Genomic DNA, 20,684 nt, shown 5'->3' with positions numbered 1-20,684 from the left:
ACGTGGTTTCGCTGCAGAGAGGCACAAGACACTCATGGGCGTCACTTTGCAAACTCATTCAAGTGAATGTGTTTGAAAATTGACCGCTGGGTTTCCGTCTCCTGTCCAGTTTCTCTCGGCAGAAGACGGAAACCTGAAAGCGGAGACCGGGCGCAGTTACGAATCCGCCCTCACAAGAATAGGTCATCGATATACTGATCGGTATACCCATATACTGATACAATATCTATGGTAGGAGGATAAACCTGCAGGAATACAATGTAACAATAACTTTACTCCCTTAATGAGTTACATCTATACGAACCGATCCCCGATTATTCTTGGCTCCGTATATTTTACATACATATCTTAAAATAAAGCTTTTTTTGCACCAAAAAAAAAAGTGCACTTCCATATTTGCATATAAAAGCCGAGCATTAGTATTCTTCCCATGATCTGGAATAAATGAAAAAACTGATAAAGCTTTTCACTTCCATTAGAGGACAGTCTGAAATTAGCATTTCTTTCAAGAGAAAAGGGTAGCTTATGATATGTTTTCAGATGTGAAGGTAAAAGTAAATGTCATAATAATAATGAATTATGAAAGACCAAATGCAAATATGGAATGCTTTAATAAGATCCAATTTAATAAAGTCTGTAAAAATAATAGAGTTTTAATAACACGGGTCAGAAAAGGCAAAACTGTGGAAATTTCGGAGAAGTCGCCACTGAATGAAGTCTATTAATACTTAATTATTTTCATGAAACATAATTTATATTGAGTGGCTCTTTTTTTTTTTCTTCTCTCTCTCCCCCTTTTATAATGTCAGAGAATATCAATGTAGAGCGGAGACGGTGACATGACTAATTAATGATAAGCGGGATATAATAATGCATTATTAACCCCTCGTCAGCAACTTCATTAGAAAAAGGTAAATGGGCATGTCAACAAATAAAGCGCATGGCGAGGCGATGGTGCCCTCCATGGTGGTAGGGTGAGATGTTAAAGGGGGATTCTGGAGGTATTAAGTCATTCTCGATCATAAGCATCCTGAAGGAATGGGGGTGGTGGTCAAACGTGTGATTGGTCAGGGGGGCACAGATGATTTAGTAGCCCCATCCCAAATTGGTGGATACCTGAACACCCCCTTTATGCGGCAACTTTATGGCATACCAAGACATGAACCATGCCACTGCCAGGAAAGAAAACTGGAGTTCAATTCATTGTGTGTGCACCATACTAGGGCAAATAATCCAATTCCACCAAGGTGGGGGTCCCCAAACCTCTAGGGGTCACAAAGAACATCTCTAACTCTGGTGGACCTGCTCCATCTAGGCTGCTTCAACCGAGACCCTGGACCCTTTTCCTTCTGAGATGCCAAGGAGGACTTTAAGATGTTATCCAGGTGCAGTGCCGTGTTGTGGCCGCCATGATTGTAGTTCTGTATCTGTAGGGTGGTATAGCCAAGAACATGGGGGCTTAGTTAGGCAGCGGGGGTGCTATGGGACTGCCTCGCTCCCTCCGCGGGTGATGTATTACTTGGTTGTATGGCCCCGTATCCAATTAATTGGACTATAATTCTGGGGTGTGGGGGCCTTACCTTCTCTAATATTGGCTGACACGCCCTATCTATATATTAGATGGTTGAACATTCATGAGAATAGCCGACATATGGCCAGCTCTTCTTGTAGCTGGGCATAATGCCCCTGATCCTTGGCATGGCATATTTTTTTAAAAAGGGACTGTACCTTTAAAAGCGGGGATTGTCCCATCTACTCCCAATATTCCACCTGGAGTTTCACATTGAGGAAATTTATTAATAAATTCCCAGATGTTGGGAATAACAAGAAGTGAACCTGGATAAATATTTGAAGGGATTGTTGAAGATGAGACAGACATGGCTGCTTTCAGCCGGAAACTGTAATACTTATGTCCACAAGTTGTGTGTGAGTGTGACATTGTATCTTAAACTGTCCGCACACATCAGATATTTATCTGCAGACCTGGTCGATTATTTTAGTAGACTATGGCTGCATTCACTCTCCATTTTACGATTCTGTCCCCCATTCTGCTTTAAGCAGGTCTCCGTTATAGTCTATGGGGTCTCTGTGTGTGTGTGTATATACAGTCCTATGAAAAAGTTTGGGCACCCCTATTAATCTTAATCATTTTTAGTTCTAAACATTTTGGTGTTTGCAACAGCCATTTCAGTTTGATATATCTAATAACTGATGGACACAGTAATATTTCAGGATTGAAATGAGGTTTATTGTACTAACAGAAAATGCGCAATATGCATTAAACCAAAATTTGACCGGTGCAAAAATATGGGCACCTCAACAGAAAAGTGACATTAATATTTAGTACATCCTCCTTTTGCAAAGATAACAGCCTCTAGTCGCTTCCTGTAGCTTTTAATCAGTTCCTGGATCCTGGATGAAGGTATTTTGGACCATTTCTTTCTACAAAACAATTCAAGTTCAGTTAAGTTTGATGGTCGCCGAACATGGACAGCCCGCTCTCAAATGATCTGAAAACAAAGATTGTTCAACATAGTTGTTCAGGGGAAGGATACAAAACGTTGTCTCAGAGATTTAACCTGTCAGTTTCCACTGTGAGGAACATAGTAAGGAAATGGAAGACCACAGGGACAGTTCTTGTTAAGCCCAGAAGTGGCAGGCCAAGAAAAATATCAGAAAGGCAGAGAAGAAGAATGGTGAGAACAGTCAAGGACAATCCACAGACCACCTCCAAAGAGCTGCAGCATCATCTTGCTGCAGATGGTGTCACTGTGCATCGGTCAACTATACAGCGCACTTTGCACAAATAGAAGCTGTATGGGAGAGTGATGAGAAAGAAGCCGTTTCTGCACGTACGCCACAAATAGAGTTGCCTGAGGTATGCAAAAGCACATTTGGACAAGGCAGCTTCATTTTGGAAACAAAAATTGAGTTGTTTGGTTATAAAAAAAGGCGTTATGCATGGCGTCCAAAAAGAAACAGCATTCCAAGAAAAACACATGCTACCCACTGTAAAATTTGGTGGAGGTTCCATCATGCTTTGGGGCTGTGTGGCCAATGCCGGCATCGGGAATCTTGTTAAAGTTGAGGGTCGCATGGATTCCACTCAGTATCAGCAGATTCTTGAGAATAATGTTCAAGAATCAGTGACGAAGTTGAAGTTACGCCGGGGATGGATATTTCAGCAAGACAATGATCCAAAACACCGCTCCAAATCCTCAGGCATTCATGCAGAGGAACAATTACAATGTTCTGGAATGGCCATCCCAGTCCCCAGACCTGAATATCATTGAACATCTGTGGGATGATTTGAAGCGGGCTGTCCATGCTCGGCAACCATCTAACTTAACTGAACTTGAATTGTTTGTCCAAAATACCTTTATCCAGGATCCAGGAACTGATTAAAAGCTACAGGAAGCGACTAGAGGCTGTTATCTTTGCAAAAGGAGGATCTACTAAATATTAATGTCACTTTTCTGTTGAGGTGCCCATACTTTTGCACCGGTCAAATTTTGGTTTAATGCATATTACACATTTTCTGTTAGTACAATAAACCTCATTTCAATCCTGAAATATTACTGTGTCCATCAGTTATTAGATATATCAAACTGAAATGGCTGTTGCAAATACCAAAATATTTAGAACTAAAAATGATTAAGATTAATAGGGGTGCCCAAACTTTTTCATAGGACTGTATATATATATATATATATATACACACACACACACATATACATACATATATATATATATATATATATATATATATATATACACACACACACACACACACACACACATTAGCCTCTGCGTGTTGTTTGCGTCAATGATCCGCCTATATTTAGCAAATTGTGGAAGTCGATGGTTTGCCTGCTCCAGCATTTCGGCAGCTGTTAAGCTGTCCTGCTGCTGAACTTGTTCCTCACACTGTGCCTGTGATTGTTCCGACATCTCAGCAGCTCGCTGGGACACCATATTAATGAGCATGTTCTTGGCATTGATCTGCATGCTCCGGCATTTCGGCAGCTCTCAAGCTGGCCTGCTGCTGAATTTGTTTCTTGCACTGTGCCTGGGGTTGTTCTGGCATCTCAGCACCTCACTGGAACATCATATAATGAGCATGTTGTTGGTGTTGATGATCTGCCTGCTCTGGCGTTTTGGCAGCTGTCAAGCTGGTCTGCTGCTGAACTCCTTCCTTTTTGGAATTTGGATTACAGGCATTGTTGTCAGCACTGGAGCAGATCAGATAATATGCAAATGTATATACACACTGAGGGTTTACACAGAGAGATAAGAGCCCTGGCTGAGATAAAGCTGCTGCTAAGAGCTGTTTAATATAGTATGTGAACCTAAATTCATAACGGTCATGAAGCCATGCTATTTACAGGGATAAAAAGTAGCCTATATTTTAATTGAGGTTACAATCTATCTATGTGCAAAATTTCATTCAAATCCGTTCAGCTGTTTTTGCGTGATTGAATAACAAACATCCAAAATATTAGTATAGGATAGGAATGATAGGATAGGATACCGGTAGTATCTGTCTGTCTACCTATCTATCTACCTATCTATCTACCTATCTATCTACCTATCTACCTATCTATCTATCTATCTATCTATCTATCTATCTATCTATCTATCTATCTATCTCTCTATCTACCTACCTACCTACCTACCTATCTATCTTTAATAATATTTAAAAATATGTTTATGACCTATGTGGGTCAATGTTTCAATGGTAACAGACAACAAACTAATCTTATGTAGTCTGATGTCGCAGTCATGTTAACATTCTCTTCTTGCCATCATAAAAGTGTCAGGTTTTTTTTTTTTTGTTTTGTATATTCTTGCCCAAAACCTAAATCTAACAAAAAAAAGCTCCTTTATTTTGAATAAACGACCTCATAATTTTATGATTCTTAGCTAAATTTTAGCAAAAAAAAAAAGATCATGTAACTGCAATGGCAAACGAAAAAACGTGATACTAAAAATTAAATAGATTTTTTTTTAATTTGGGGGAATAATAAAACATAATAATGGGGGAGGGGGTATCAGAGCCTGAACGTTCCATAGAGGTTATTAGCGGACTAGACTGAGCACAGCAGACGCACTGGTCAAAGTCCAGCCTGGACTGGCCAACACGAGGAACCTGCGGAGACCATCAAAAGAGCCAGATGTCGTTGTATGGAACAGGGCTCCATTCACAATGCAGAATCTGGATTATCCAGGTCTCCTCCTATGTACAGAGGGAGGTGAATTGTAAGTAACACAGAGCCGCCGGCACCCCGCCATTCCTGCGTCTCCCTCAATTATACAAATATTTAGTGGGATAAAGAAACATGGCAGGCATCGCTACAAAGGCTTCTCAGCTTTCTCTGTATGTTCTTTAATTGACAGTTGCAAAAATGTTGCTAAAACCCAATTCTAAGACTTTCCGTAAACGCTTGTGTTACAAAACAAGTCATTCTCATTATCGGATACGAAGGCTTTATTGTGGCTGCAACTGGAAACGTAACGGGAGGAAAAATACATTTGTAGCCGAGCTGGTGGGCTCGCTGAAGGAGAACTTACCGCAACGTAACACCACGTACAATATAATATTACTGCGTACATGCAAACATTCGCCGACTACGGCTGTCTCGTCCCCACTTATTATAGTTAACGGTTGTGGGGATTTGACACCTGGGACCCCGGCCTATCAGCTGTTTGCAGAGACTGCAGCGTTCAGGGGAGTGCTCAGTACTTACCAAGCACAGTATACGGTATAGTGGCGGTGCTTTGTATCACAGCTCAACCCTTTCACATGAATGGGACTGAGCTGCAAAAACAAGATATGCAGATGCAAGTGAAGTCTAGGGGATACACTGCACATCTGTGAGGGACCCATCACTAGGACCCCCCCCATTGACCATCAGAGGGGGGCCCTTGCACCCCATAGTCTAAATAGAAAAATTAGCATAGTACTGCACACATCTTCATCATTCTATAGAGATGGAGTATAAAGCGCACACGTACATGACCACTGCCCTATGCAGATGCGGGTACCCTACTGTTCTCTTGAATGGTGGGGATACATGTAGTTGGACCCCCAATGATACAAGATGAACATAGTACAAACCTCCTTAGAGAATATTGTGGCTGCCTGCAGCAACCACTAGGGGGAGCTAAATGAAGACAGATTCACTGATCTCAATGATCTGTAGTTTTAATTGGCTGTTATGGCTTCCTTTACTGCCCACATCCAGATTTAGTTTTTGACTACAGTGGTCGGATGGTGTGTATATATATATATATATATATATATATATATATATATATATATATATATATTTATTATAATATATATATATATATATTTATTATAATATATATATATATTTATTATAATATATATATTTATTATAATATATATATATATATATATATATATATATATATATATATGGACAACACTGCAAGCACTGGTGCAGAAGACTGTGTATTCCAATAGCCCTTAGTGATACTTTTACATTGCCTTTAAGAGGCCTTGTGAATCCTTGCAAGATAGCAGGACCTCTACATATTTGCACAAGGACAGGGTAATGCACCATATGGATGAACAGTCACTCATAGGGATAGGTGCAGCGGTATTTAAATACACCCCCAATTTTAAACCCATGTTTTAGTGATGTGCACCCCTCCTTCATATATCATGGTGGCCTCTTATCTTACTTTTTACGGCTTTCATCCCTTTATTTTCCAAATATTTTAATTATTTGCGAATGAGTCTAGGAGGTTTACCCCTCCCTGTTGAAGAGTCCATGAGGCGGAGCCTAGAGATTTCAGTTCAGTAAGGGTTTTAACCAATCACATTGTGCTTACCGTTGGCTGTAGCCAATCAGATTCACCGGGGCCTCTCGCGACAGGCCCGCATTTTGATGAAGGTGATAAATTATGTATTCTAAGTGGGTCAGGAAGGGGCAGGACCCCTAATGAATAGTAATGAGAATCCATTTTGATTAAAATAAACACATGAAATTCAGGGGGATCATAGTTAATTAACAGAAGACCCTCCCCCGCCTTCTGCCACCGCCACCATATTTATAGAATCATTTTTTAAGGCCTTGACTAAAATCCTATAAAACAGGTAAGTGCTATATACCGTATACGGCGCTTGGACTACTTTCCTGTTGTAAACGCTCGTCTTCTTCTAGGCATGGACACAGCTGAGATGGAAAGGGAAAAAAAAAAAAAAAAAAAAGACGACTGGAGGCAGCATTAAGTAAAATTAATTTCCTACATCTGCCTGATGTCAAGTGCAGAAAATTTCCCTAATCGTCTTGCTGAGCTGCGTGTGGGACAAGAGCCGGCAAGGATCAGCAGACGGATGCTTAACAAATTACTGGAGGGTGCGGAGGTTACCAGGAACGAAGCAAAGAAAAGCTCTCACTGGAGAAATATTAAAATGTCGGATTTCTTGAAGAGGCAGAGCTGAAAAGGAGCGGTCTTAACAAGGCGCTGAGTGCTCTCCAGCGCAGATACAGGGAGATTGAAGCCACAAGAGCCCTCCAGGAAGTGAGGAATTTGCAGCTTTGCTAAGTACAGCACTTACAGCGAACATGTGTCAAACGCGGCTCAACCGTGAGGGGCGACTCAAGAGCCCTACAGCGACAAAGGAGGCCGGAGGAAGAGGGCCGGATTAACCCTTCCTGCTAGGAGAAAGCCGTTAGGACATATCAATCGTTGCCATAAGAAAACCAAATTATATTCTAGATCTGGATTGTCGAGGGGTAACTTGAAGCTAGTTTGCCTTGATATATCTCTGATGTCTGGTGGTTCATTATTACAGCAGTGCACCGATTTCTGGGAGAGCCTGTGCTTCTACTCAGGAGCCGATCTAAGAAAGCAGAGCAGATACATGAGAGAGGAGCGGTGATAGAGCAGGTGAATTCCCATAAATGTCACGTGAGGGTCATTTCAACCTGCACCATACAGAAAGAAGGGGGTCCAGTGACCTCCATTTGAGTCCCTCCAGAGACTTTTAGAAGTCCTTGAAAAATCCCCCTTAGGGGCTGATGCGATGCCTGGCGGCTGGGAGAATAGGACAATGAAGATTCCTGAGCAGGCAGTGGCTGGCGGGTATGGATGGTCTGCTGTATTTCTCTTCTCCCTCTTCTGGAAGTTTCCGTTCCTACTGATTTCCCTTCATTGGATTCTGCCAGTACTTTCACAGATCAAACCCAAAATTGTTCCAACCCTAAAGTCCAATGAAAGCCATGCTACTCTATATACTTACCCCAGTATACAGCCTTGCAAAAATTCAGTATATGAGCAGAGGGCCCGGCCAATGACCCCAGGTGCCCAATACCAGAGTGTCCTTGTAAAGGGAGCATAACGGCACATGCATGGGATTTCAGACTTAGCAGCACGGACATCAATGGGCAAGGGGGTTGCCATTCACAGAACATAGACTCTGCCCTATTGACTCCTGGTATGGTGGAACTTAAAGCATATGGGCTCTTACGACGTTTGGCCATCGTCCATGTGTCCACGGCCGCCCTCGTTACTGTTAGCATTAGGCACCACCCACTTTGTCCACATCAAAGTAGGCACATTAAGGTTGCACTTAGAGGAGTCCTATTCACTTGTTGTTACAAAAACGTACTGACCTGTGCTGATGTAATAAAAATGCTTTGGTTGTGATACAAAGCTTCTATTCAGCTCCAGAATCATCAGTCTAAGCCTGGGTTTCTTCTCTTACCTCCTGCTTGTCCTGCTCCCCGTTCCCTCTCCATAGACTTCCAAGTCTTTTGACTTACAGTCCATCTCAAGATAGATAAAGCAGTCATTTTCAGAGTCAAAGTCAGAAGTGTAGGAGCAGGGAAACAGCCTGATAAGGGCAGAAAGAGACATTTCTCTCTGCTAAGATATACGGCAAAGTTTCTTATAATGGCCTGTACTTTAGATTTATGTAAAGTCACAGTCTCTACTTAAAGGGATCCTATCATTGGATACCCTTTTTTTCTGACTAACACGTAGGAATAGCCTTAAGAAAGTCTATTCTTCTCCTATCTTTAAGATGTCTTCGCCGCGCTGCCGTTCGGTAGAAATCCTGGTTTTCGTCGGTATGCAAATGAGTTCTCTCGCAGCACTGGGGGAGGTCCTCAGCGCTCAAACAGCACTGGGGGCGTCCCCAATGCAGTGAGAGAACTCTCCAGCGGCGCCTCCATCTTCTTCAGGAACGCCCTCTCTTCAAGTCTTCATCCGGAGCTGGGTTTCAGTCTTCTAGGCCTCGGGCGGAGCAGACTGCGAAGGCCCATGGCCACAAGAAAATGGTGCTTACACCAGCTGTGTAAGCAGCCATTTTTCTTGTGGCCCTGGGCATGCACAGTCTGCTGCGCCCGAGGTCTAGAAGTTTGAACCCAGCTCCGAAAGAAGATGCGAAGAGAGGGCGTTCCTGAAGAAGATGGAGGCGTCGCTGGAGAGTTCTCTCGCAGCATTGGGGAGGCGGCGCAGAGAAGACCTCTAAAGGTAGGAGAAGAATAGCCTTTATTAAGGCTATCCCTACGTGTGATCAAGAAAAATGTGACTTTAATGATAGGATCTCTTTAACATATACACCGGGAGGTTTTTCCCAGCAAAGCGCAGTGTGCACCTAGTCTTAGTTTGCCGGTAAAACAAAGCGCCCAAAAGAGCAAGGTTCTCATGAGTCTCTTGCTTGAATTTCTCACAGCCTGCCATCTGGAAAGGTACGCGGTTGAAAAGTGCCATCTTCTTTTTTTTTTTTTTTTTTTACTGTACCACTGCCATTCAAGAATAGGATTAACACCTTGTGAATAGAAAATCTTCCTGATGCCTATTTAACTCATTTACTGGAGGAATGGGAACCTGCGGCAAACGTATCATTAAGAGAAAACGGACACCTTGAGGTTTGGCTAATCTGGTCACATGTTATCATCCGATCAAGTGTTTCCTGAGAAGGTTAGTTTACCTGTTTCTGTGACAGGAGAAGAAAGGCATTATAAACAGTTAAACCCTAATCTCTTCCAGGCCGGGCCGTTCCTCATATTCTGAGATGTTCACCTCTTGGCCCTATTGATTTTTTTCCTTCTTCTTCTTCTCTTGAAGTCTTCTCGCCGCGATTAATAAAGTATTCACAAGTGAAGCTCTCGCCGATCCCTCGCAGCAATTATGGCCGCCGGACAAAGAGATGGGAACAATTACTGAGCCCTTATTGAAAGTGAAGACTAATAAAGTCATTAGATGCTGCCCTTGTCTGAAGTTACAGGAACACACGGCATTGTGCGCGGGGACAATCGCTGCCGGCGGAATGCAAACCTTCAGTGAAACCAGGCTGCAAATTGATCTTGACGTTCGGTTAAGGCTGACACTATAATCAAACGCCGAGGAGAAAGGGAGAATATGACTGCGAAAAACGGGAAAAAAAAAGATCATTGCCAGCTCCTGCAGAGATAATGCACATCTGCTGCTACAGCCCAGGAAAAACAAGAGCATTTTTATACACAGCGAGAAGGAATTGGGTAAAATATAGCAATAAAAAAAAAAAAAAATCTGAAAAAATGAAAACAGAGAAAATTTTAGCCTGCACAGTATATGCACCAATATAAGGATTGAACCAATATAGGGTTCAATGCAATCTGGGGGGGGGGTCCGGTTTGGATTGAACCCTGGATCATGTGATCAGAACACCTCGGGTCACTCTACCCGATTTCACAAGTAGTTAGGACTGGGTTTACTATAGGGAATGACCCTGTGGAAAATGGAGAAGAGGGAGAAGGAGAAACCCGAGGGCTTGGTGCGGATTCTGATCACATGACCTGCAAATGGAAGCAGAGGAAAACCAAAACCCAGGAGGAAGTAAAAATAAAAAGTTACCTGGACAACCCCTGTAAATTGCCCCAGGCTTCCTGCACACAGCTGTAGTTTCGGTCTGTATGAGTTGAGTTTTTATGTAACAGACCTACTGAACTCTATGGCCTCATACACACGTCCGTATAGTTCACGGATTAGCATTTAATATGAGCCGCAAAACGCGGTCCTGTTCCGGTCTGTTTTTGCGGCTTATGCGTATGATGTTTGCCGTGTGCCATCCATTTTGTTTTTACATACCGATACACCGCACGCAATTGTGTGCAAGGAGCCCGAGGGTCTCGCCCATATTTTGGTTAGTATTTTGCCAAAACTAGAACTTTTTTCTCCCTGTCTCAGACGCCACAGCCCTGGTTATACGGCTAACTATACAGGGTCCTGGCTTTAGAAGATAGAAATGTCAGACCCCACCTATAAGATTTTGATGACATATTCAGTGGAGGTCTGTTACTTCACCCAAAAGAGGGGTGCAAAAAAGTCATAGTGGGCTTTAAGAGGACCTTTCAGGTCCTCATCCATGTGCGGTATTATATACCGCTAGAAAGATGACTGAATTCAGCTTTGTTGGTATGTGCATGGATGTCAGATATTGGTGCAGTTGGTTTCAGCGCTGATATCCCTCCACCGTCAGAAGGGTGGTGGCCCGTGAAGAATGCCCCCCTTGATGTTACTCTTCCATAGCCTTACACTGTCGGGGAAGGGGGGCCTATCCTTACCACCCAGTGATGACGCTGAGCTGTAAGGCCCACCCTTCTGACAGTGGAAGGATATCAGTGCACTGATATCTCTGGCAACTAGGCACATACAGTGCAGTATATAATACCACTGATATGCGAGGACATGAAAGGTCCTCAATTTCCCTCAATATATTAAACCTTCCATATATGTTGTCTAGGGTTACACAGACCAGTCTGCTTTTTTTCCGGAAACAGCACCATACTAGTCAATAGGTTGCATCTGGTATTGCACCCAGGTCCACTAAAGTACAATATTAGGCACATTTTATATACACTACAAACAAGTGATGTCACATACCAGGAATTACAAGTCACGAGGATTTCATCTGTGTAACATTATACAGTATGGCGCAAAGCCCGACAACAACTGCAGAAATTTCTTCACAAAAATATCCAATATTGACAGGTCTTTGCAAGACATTATCCTATAAGACAAAGGACACAGGGGCGATGTCCGAAGCTCAGCAGACTGACGGGTCGGTACCTGGATCCCCGGCGCTCTATTCTGTAACATGTGGAAAGTGACATCATCGGTGAACAGCTGTGCAGGGCGCGAGAGGATCCGCTCACATCGCCAAGCTCACCGCAGGTCTCTGTGCAGTCGGCAAATGCCTATTACCAGTGTATCCATGTTCTGCTACTTAATAAAGTCCTTTGGTAAAACATTACAAAGCAATTACACGGCCACCGATGGGGGCGCATAGAAAACCCTCCGATACAAGTCCTTTTCTCTTAATAAAACGACACTGCAATTTTTGTTATTGTAAAATAAAAGGGGCGGCGGAATCAAACAGGGCGAGCCACAAAGCAACAGCAGGTATCCCTCTGAATTGAGCCGCTACAGATGGTTATGGGACGGCCCTTCATTCTGCAGGGTGTTATGGATAAAAGGTTCGGAGAGGGGGGTGGGGACGTCTTATGTAATAACGTACGGGATAAAGTAGGAAGTTTACTTTCATCACCGGGAACCTGCGCCTTGTTCTGGACAAGGTTCTCGTCCATTTTATAATCTGTATTGAGAGCAGAGGATGCAAAACATTGCTTAGCTTCCTTCTGCTACATCAAAGGCCAAGCTCTGCGGTGCAGGAAAACAGGGCTTGGGGGTGACGTCCAAAGCAACTGGTGCATCAAGGTGCTCTAGGGTTTTGAGCTAGGGCTCAGGTCCGTATTTATTATACATATACTGTTCGTACTTATAGATCTATAATTGTGGACTATATATGGACCCATTCTTTGATACGACCCCATGCACATGGCTGCAATTTTTATGGTGCAGATCCTATTCCTATGTTTTTGCAACTCGGTCTTGTTGATTTTATTAATAGCATGTGCATGGATGCATGGATGCCATTTGCATGCTGTCTGTTCTGTTTTCTTGGACATTATAGGACGCACACAAACCAGGCTCCATGAGAAGCTTCAGCTCTTCCCCTGCTCTCCTACCTAAACTTAAAGGGATTGTTCATTAATAACATCCTGACCAGTATGACATTGGCAGTGGAGAGATACAACAACATGCTAGGATTAAAGAGGCAAATGTCTAACGCCCTAAGAGTTTTGTGCCTGGGTTCTAGATACGACTGGGTGTCAGGTGATCACCTTGGCACCCCGATATTTAGTATCCAGTCGCCAAATGTCAGCTCGGGTTGACGATAATTTCTGGACAACCCCTTCAACAGTCCTGTCACTGCTTCATGTCATCCTCAGGTATAGCATTCCTTTAAAGGGGTGATCCGGGACTATGATATTGAGCTTCATTTCCTCCTCTTAGGCAGTGACATCATATTCATTGATCACATGTTCATGCTGCAGCTAAGCCCTATTAAAGTGCGTGGGACTGAGCCGCAATACCAAGCGCAGCCACTATACAATGTACGGCGCTGTGCTCAGCAAGTCATGAAGAGACCGCAGCAAACAAGAACATAGTCCTGAAAAACCCTTTAAGACCAAGGCTCCACGTTGCGGAAATGCAGCTTTATTTGTTGAGATTTTGTTGAGCATTGTTGAGCCAAAGGTAGAAGTATAAATACTTCCTATATCCTACTCATTTCTTTTGCAGCCATTCTTGACTTTGGCTCAAAAAAAACACAGCAAAAAAAGCAACGTCTCTGCAACATGGGGCCTCATCCTAAAGCCCAAAACACAGGTTAAAAATACCAAAAGCTGGAAAAATTGATAATTTTTGTAGCTTTTTCTTTGCACCATCACGGGACGGGTCTGCACTCACTCACCTCGCTCTGTTGGCCTCTCGGGTAAAGTCCCAAGCCCATGTGATAAAGTTCTGACTCAAGTAAGAAACTATGGTCTCTGCGCAAAGCATCTGGGAGCAGAAGACGTTGGTGAGGACGCTCTCGTCATGGTGGAGGTAGATGGCAAGGAGTTTTCTCTGCAAGAGATAAAGATGGAGACAAATGAAACATAAGGCGGCCGACACATAGGAAATATGACGACGGTCTTGTGGAGACGACCATGTGCTTTGTCAGCTACCACAATGACCCATTGCCTTGGTTATGGCCCCATACACACGACTGAGTATTATCATGAGCCCATGAGTAAGTGTCCATTGTGTGGCCCAGCCTAAAAGTTATGGCGGCACCAATATCACCCATAGGCTGTCCGTGCCGCTATCTCGCGGACCTGTACTCGTCTGCATATACGCCAACCCTTAGCAATAAACTTACAACATTTACAATTGCCCCAAACTTTTTGATACAATTTTTTCTCGAGACAATCCAAAGCCTAAAGTACAGCGGCGACTCATGGAAAGGAAATACCTAAGTGCCAGGATTTAATTTAGGGGGAAGAGACAATCCAGGACAGATCAAGCCTAAGTCTGGTTCATCCGTTCTGCATTTCAAAGCGCAACTTCCATGCAATATCCTAAGTTACTGTGCTAGAATCTAGGCCATTCTTAGAAGTGCAGGCTAAGGAGCTGTTTACACAATGATTAGACCCTTAGAATAAGCCCCTAACTCCTGCCGTGAGAGCCCAACAATTATTCATCTGGACCAATTCACAAAGCTGGCGAATATTAAGCACCCATACTGAGAGGACAGGCGAATGCGGGCCGGTGAAGAGGATAGAAACTCCTTGAAAACCCCTTGCGCGGCCTTCATTATTTTCCCCTGCGAGGAAATCTCAGAAAAGTGTTTAGTTAGAGAAAAACCCACATTGACCTTGCTCTAAACCCTTTAATCTGTCTTTTGTCGTGGACCTGCTTTGTGGCCGGGGGACGGCATTTTTAACACCCCCCTCCCCATACCATGCTGTTTAAGAGCAAAAAAAAAAAAAAAAAAAAAAAAAAAAAAAAAGTAGAAATAATTACAAAATATAAAGTGTGAAAGAAACCTATAGAAAAGCCCAAATAGGAGACGGAGGAGCAGCCGCATCCATGGACCCATAAATACATCTAGTACATGATGTCAGGCAGCCGATTACACCGAAGATCTCCTACAGCAACACTATGTTGGAATTTCCTAGAGCTTCACTATATTTCAGTTTTCTAGAGCGTCACTATATTGGTTTTCTAGAGCGTCACTATTTTACAGTTCCTAGAGCGTCTCTATACTATGGTTTCGTAGAGAGTTACTATTACAGTTTTCTAGAGCGTCACAATATTACAGTTTTCTAGAGCGTCACTATATTACAGTTTTCTAGAGCGTCACTATATTACAGTTTCTAGAGCGTCACTATTTTACAGTTCCTAGAGCGTCTCTATACTATGGTTTCGTAGAGAGTTACTATTACAGTTTTCTAGAGCGTCACTATATTACTTGTCCCTAGAGCGTCACTATGATACAGTTTTCTAGAGTGTCACGCTATTACAGTTTTCTAGATCGTCATTCTATTACAATTTCTAGAGCGTCACTATATTACAGTCTCCTAGAGTGTTATTATATTACAGTCTCCTAGAGCGTTACTATATTACAGTCGCCTAGAGCATTACTATATTACAGTTTTCTAGATCGTCACTCTATTACAATTTCTAGATCGTCACTATATTACAGTTTCTAGAGTGTCACTATATTACAGTCTCCTAGAGCGTCACTATATTATAGTTTCTAGAGCGTCACTATATTACAGTCTCCTAGAGCGTCACTATATTAGTTTTCTAGAGCGTCACTATATTACAGTTTCTAGAGTGTCACTATATTACAGTCTCCTAGAGCGTCACTATATTACAGTTTCTAGAGTGTCACTATATTACAGTCTCCTAGAGCGTCACTATATTACAGTTTCTAGAGTGTCACTATATTACAGTCTCCTAGGGCGTCACTATATTACAGTTTCTAGAGTGTCACTATATTACAGTTTCTAGAGTGTCACTATATTACAGTCTCCTAGAGCGTCACTATATTACAGTTTCTAGAGTGTCACTATATTACAGTCTCCTAGAGCGTCACTATATTACAGTTTCTAGAGTGTCACTATATTACAGTCTCCTAGAGCGTCACTATATTACAGTTTCTAGAGTGTCACTATATTACAGTCTCCTAGAGCGTCACTATATTACAGTTTCTAGAGTGTCACTATATTACAGTCTCCTAGGGCGTCACTATATTACAGTTTCTAGAGTGTCACTATATTACAGTTTCTAGAGTGTCACTATATTACAGTCTCCTAGAGCGTCACTATATTACAGTTTCTAGAGTGTCACTATATTACAGTCTCCTAGGGCGTCACTATATTACAGTTTCTAGAGCGTCACTATATTACAGTCTCCTAGAGCGTCACTATATCACAATTTCTAGAGCGTCACTATATTACAGTTTCTAGAGCGTCACTATATTACAGTCTCCTAGAGCGTCACTATATTAGAGTTTCTAGAGTGTCACTATATTACAGTTTCTAGAGTGTCACTATATTACAGTCTCCTAGAGGGTCACTATATTACAGTTTCTAGAGCGTCACTATATTAGTCTCCTAGAGCGTCACTATATCACAATTTCTAGAGCGTCACTATATTACAGTTTCTAGAGCGTCACTATATTACAGTCTCCTAGAGCGTCACTATATTACAGTTTCTAGAGCGTCACTATATTACAGTTTCTAGAGTGTCACTATATTACAGTCTCCTAGAGCGTCACTATATTATAGTTTCTAGAGCGTCACTATATTACAGTCTCCTAGAGCGTCACTATATTAGTTTTCTAGAGCGTCACTATATTACAGTTTCTAGAGTGTCACTATATTACAGTCTCCTAGAGCGTCACTATATTACAGTTTCTAGAGTGTCACTATATTACAGTCTCCTAGAGCGTCACTATATTACAGTTTCTAGAGTGTCACTATATTACAGTCTCCTAGGGCGTCACTATATTACAGTTTCTAGAGTGTCACTATATTACAGTTTCTAGAGTGTCACTATATTACAGTCTCCTAGAGCGTCACTATATTACAGTTTCTAGAGTGTCACTATATTACAGTCTCCTAGGGCGTCACTATATTACAGTTTCTAGAGCGTCACTATATTACAGTCTCCTAGAGCGTCACTATATCACAATTTCTAGAGCGTCACTATATTACAGTTTCTAGAGCGTCACTATATTACAGTCTCCTAGAGCGTCACTATATTACAGTTTCTAGAGTGTCACTATATTACAGTTTCTAGAGTGTCACTATATTACAGTCTCCTAGAGGGTCACTATATTACAGTTTCTAGAGCGTCACTATATTAGTCTCCTAGAGCGTCACTATATCACAATTTCTAGAGCGTCACTATATTACAGTTTCTAGAGCGTCACTATATTACAGTCTCCTAGAGCGTCACTATATTACAGTTTCTAGAGCGTCACTATATTACAGTTTCTAGAGTGTCACTATATTACAGTTTCTAGAGCGTCACTATATTACAGTCTCCTAGAGCGTCACTATATTACAGTTTCTAGAGTGTCACTATATTACAGTCTCCTAGAGGGTCACTATATTACAGTTTCTAGAGCGTCACTATATTACAGTTTCTAGAGCGTCACTATATTACAGTCTCCTAGCGCCTCACTATATTACAGTTTCTAGAGCGTCACTATATTACAGTTTCTAGAGCGTCACTATATTATAGTCTGCTAGCGCCTCACTATATTACAGTTTCTAGAGCGTCACTATACTACAGTTTTCTAGAGCGTCACTATATTACAGTCTCCTAGAGCGTCACTATATTACAGTTTCTAGAGTGTCACTATATTACAGTCTCCTAGAGGGTCACTATATTACAGTCTCCTAGAGCGTCACTATATTACAGTTTCTAGAGTGTCACTATATTACAGACTCCTAGAGGGTCACTATATTACAGTTTCTAGAGCGTCACTATATTATAGTCTCCTAGGGCGTCACTATATTACAGTCTCCTAGCGCCTCACTATATTACAGTTTCTAGAGCGTCACTATATTACAGTTTCTAGAGCGTCACTATATTATAGTCTGCTAGCGCCTCACTATATTACAGTTTCTAGAACGTCACTATATTACAGTTTTCTAGAGCGTCACTATATCACAATTTCTAGAGCGTCACTATATTACAATTTAAAGGGGTTTTCCAAGTCTCAGTGTAAAATTAGTAGGGGGTTCAACACCAGGGACCCCCACAGATCAGCTGTTTGTAGGTGCAGCAGTGTTAACAGGCCATGCAGCATCATATTTATCAGTCACATGGCTTGTTAGAGCTCAGTCTCATCCAAGTAAATAGCCTAAGCTGCGATACCAAGCACATTGCTATAAAACGTACATCACGGTGCTTGGTTTTGTGAGAAGTGGCCGTGGTGCTCCTACGAACGCTGCAATCTCTTCTAACATCTGATCAGTGTTGGGCCTTGGTATAGAACCCCTTCACCAAACCTCATTGGCCTAACTTATCCAAGACCCCACATTCAACTGGTTGGGTTCTGCCGTCTAGTTCCCGCACCGATCTGCTGTTCTCTATATGGAGCTGAAGCCAATGGGGGACAGAAGGTACTTGGATGAGACACAGTCATGTCGATATGGATGGATTTGGTTCACCACAGTCCTGTAGATATTTGGGCCCACCTCTCCGCAGCACGCTGGTAGCCTGGACAAAGCTCACATGTGAAGATGTGGATGGGAATAACTCAATGAGCGTCATGGAGGGCTATGGCTGCAAAGTGGCCCCCAGTGAGCCGGTCTTGAAGGGGATTTCATTAAATTGGGGCAGAGTGTGATATCGTGAGAAACACGTTATCAAATAGAGTGTTTTACTTAGTGATTAAGCAGATAGCAGTTCACGAGGGTCCTCAAATCCCCCCTAATCCGGCCACTCCAATAAACATTTAATGAGCCGAGCGGTTCAGAAAGGCTGGCGGGGGATTTAAACCTTCAATCTTGTTTTTATTGACTGTGGAAACTCAATTTCCAACCCCGATTCATTTGCTCGCCGACCATTCCCTGGATTTTTATATTAAACGTTAGAAGTGTGAAACTACATGGATAGAAATAGACCTAAAAGACAAATACAGAGGCCTGCTGTGAGATAACTAGGGGCTGCATCCGCTACCAAACATGTGACGGCGGATACATCATTAACACGGAATATTACAGAAAGATTTAGACATTGTAGAAGTGCTAAACGGGCAATATTTCACCCCAGAAGAGATCTTAAAGGGACATGAAGAGCAAATTAAAAAAATAAAAATAAAATATTTATTAAAAAAAAAAAAAAAACGCACAAAAAAAAATCTCACCCCCTTCCTTGCTCTATTTTGTTCCTCCCTTTTTGGCCAAAACTCAACCACCATTTCTGTGACCATCCTCCAGGAGGCGCTAGACTGCAGACACGCCCACCCATTTGTAGCCACGCCCCTCACTTTGTACTCCCTCCTAAATGTGCATTTTGGCATGAACATATGTATATGGACAGTGGATTTATAGGGGTAGTTTGCTCTCCATGGTAGCAGACTACAAACACACATTGTGTAGTCTGAGCCAGCGGTCATGTGATACTTTTCGGATACATCTGTACTGCCCTGCCTAACGTTACTTACATCTCTGGCTTTCCCGTAAAACGCCTCCTGGAAGGAAGCCTCCAGTGATCCGATGAAGAACACGGGATGGCACTCACCATACCTGAGAGTGAGAGAAAACGGAATAATTGTCATTATAATACTGAATCTCATTAGACTGCCATCACTAGAACAATAGCACTGCACGGTACGGTAAAGCAGGGTGTAAATCCTTAAAGGGATCCTATCATTGGATACCCTTTTTTTCCCCTCAATAACACGTCGAAATAGCCTTAAGAAAGGCTATTCGTCTCCTACCTTTAGATGTCTTCTTCTGCGCCGCCATTCGGTAGACAACCGGGTTTTCTTCAGTATGTAAATGAGTTCTCTCGCAGCACTTGGGGCGGCCCCAATGCTGCAAGAGAACTCTCCAACGAAGCCTTCATCTTCTTCAGGAACCCGCCTGTCTGCGCATCTTCCTCCGTCCTGGGGTTTCAATTTTCTAGGCCTCGCGCATGCCTGGGCCACAAGAAAATGGCCACTTACATTGTAAGCTGTGTAAGCAGCCATTTTCTTGTGGCCTGGGCATGCACAGTCGTCTCTGCCCGAGGCCTAGATAATTGAAAACCCAGGACGGAAGACGACGCGCAGAGAGGCGGGTTCCTGAAGAAGATGGAGGCGTCGTTGGAGAGTTCTCTCGCAGCATTGGGGACACCGCCAGTGCTGTTTGAGCGCTGAGGACCGCCCCCAGTGCTGCGAGGGAACTCATTTGCATACCAAAGAAAACCTTTTTTTTTCCAAACGGCAGCACGGAAAAAAGGTAGGAGAAGAATAGCCATTCTTAAGGCTATTCCGACGTGTTATCGAGCAAAAAAGGTATCCAATTATAGGATCCCTTTAAAGGGGCTTTCCATTTCTTTTATATTGATGGCCTATCCACAGAGATCGATATAGGACCCCTGCTCGATCAGCTGCTTGAAGGGCCACAACGTTGATGAAAGGGTCGTGACCTCTGTCACACCAGATGTTTCATAGTGGCCATGTGATGTAATTACAGCCTTGTCCCATAGCAGTGAATGGAGTAGCAGTCACGCACACACTGCTCCATTCACACAGGAGATTTGAGGAC

At 42.7% G+C, this 20,684-nt stretch overlaps 1 protein-coding gene across 1 annotated transcript in view; it reads right to left on the bottom strand.

The window, feature by feature from the left end:
- Positions 1-20,684, bottom strand: part of FAF1 (Fas associated factor 1) — a 152,337-nt gene that overhangs the window by 41,055 nt on the left and 90,598 nt on the right. Inside the window, exons 12-13 of the mRNA XM_075286243.1 lie at positions 19,598-19,679; positions 13,838-13,992 (exon numbers count right to left, since the gene is read on the bottom strand). Of these exons, the coding sequence (XP_075142344.1) occupies positions 13,838-13,992; positions 19,598-19,679 (237 nt within the window). The remainder of the gene's footprint in view (positions 1-13,837; positions 13,993-19,597; positions 19,680-20,684) is intronic.

The sequence above is a fragment of the Leptodactylus fuscus genome, chromosome 9, assembly GCF_031893055.1.
Source record: "Leptodactylus fuscus isolate aLepFus1 chromosome 9, aLepFus1.hap2, whole genome shotgun sequence".
NCBI classification, from domain to species: domain Eukaryota; kingdom Metazoa; phylum Chordata; class Amphibia; order Anura; family Leptodactylidae; genus Leptodactylus; species Leptodactylus fuscus.
The sequence above is the reverse complement of the archived record's forward strand: the minus strand, read 5'-3'. Positions and strand labels throughout refer to the sequence as shown.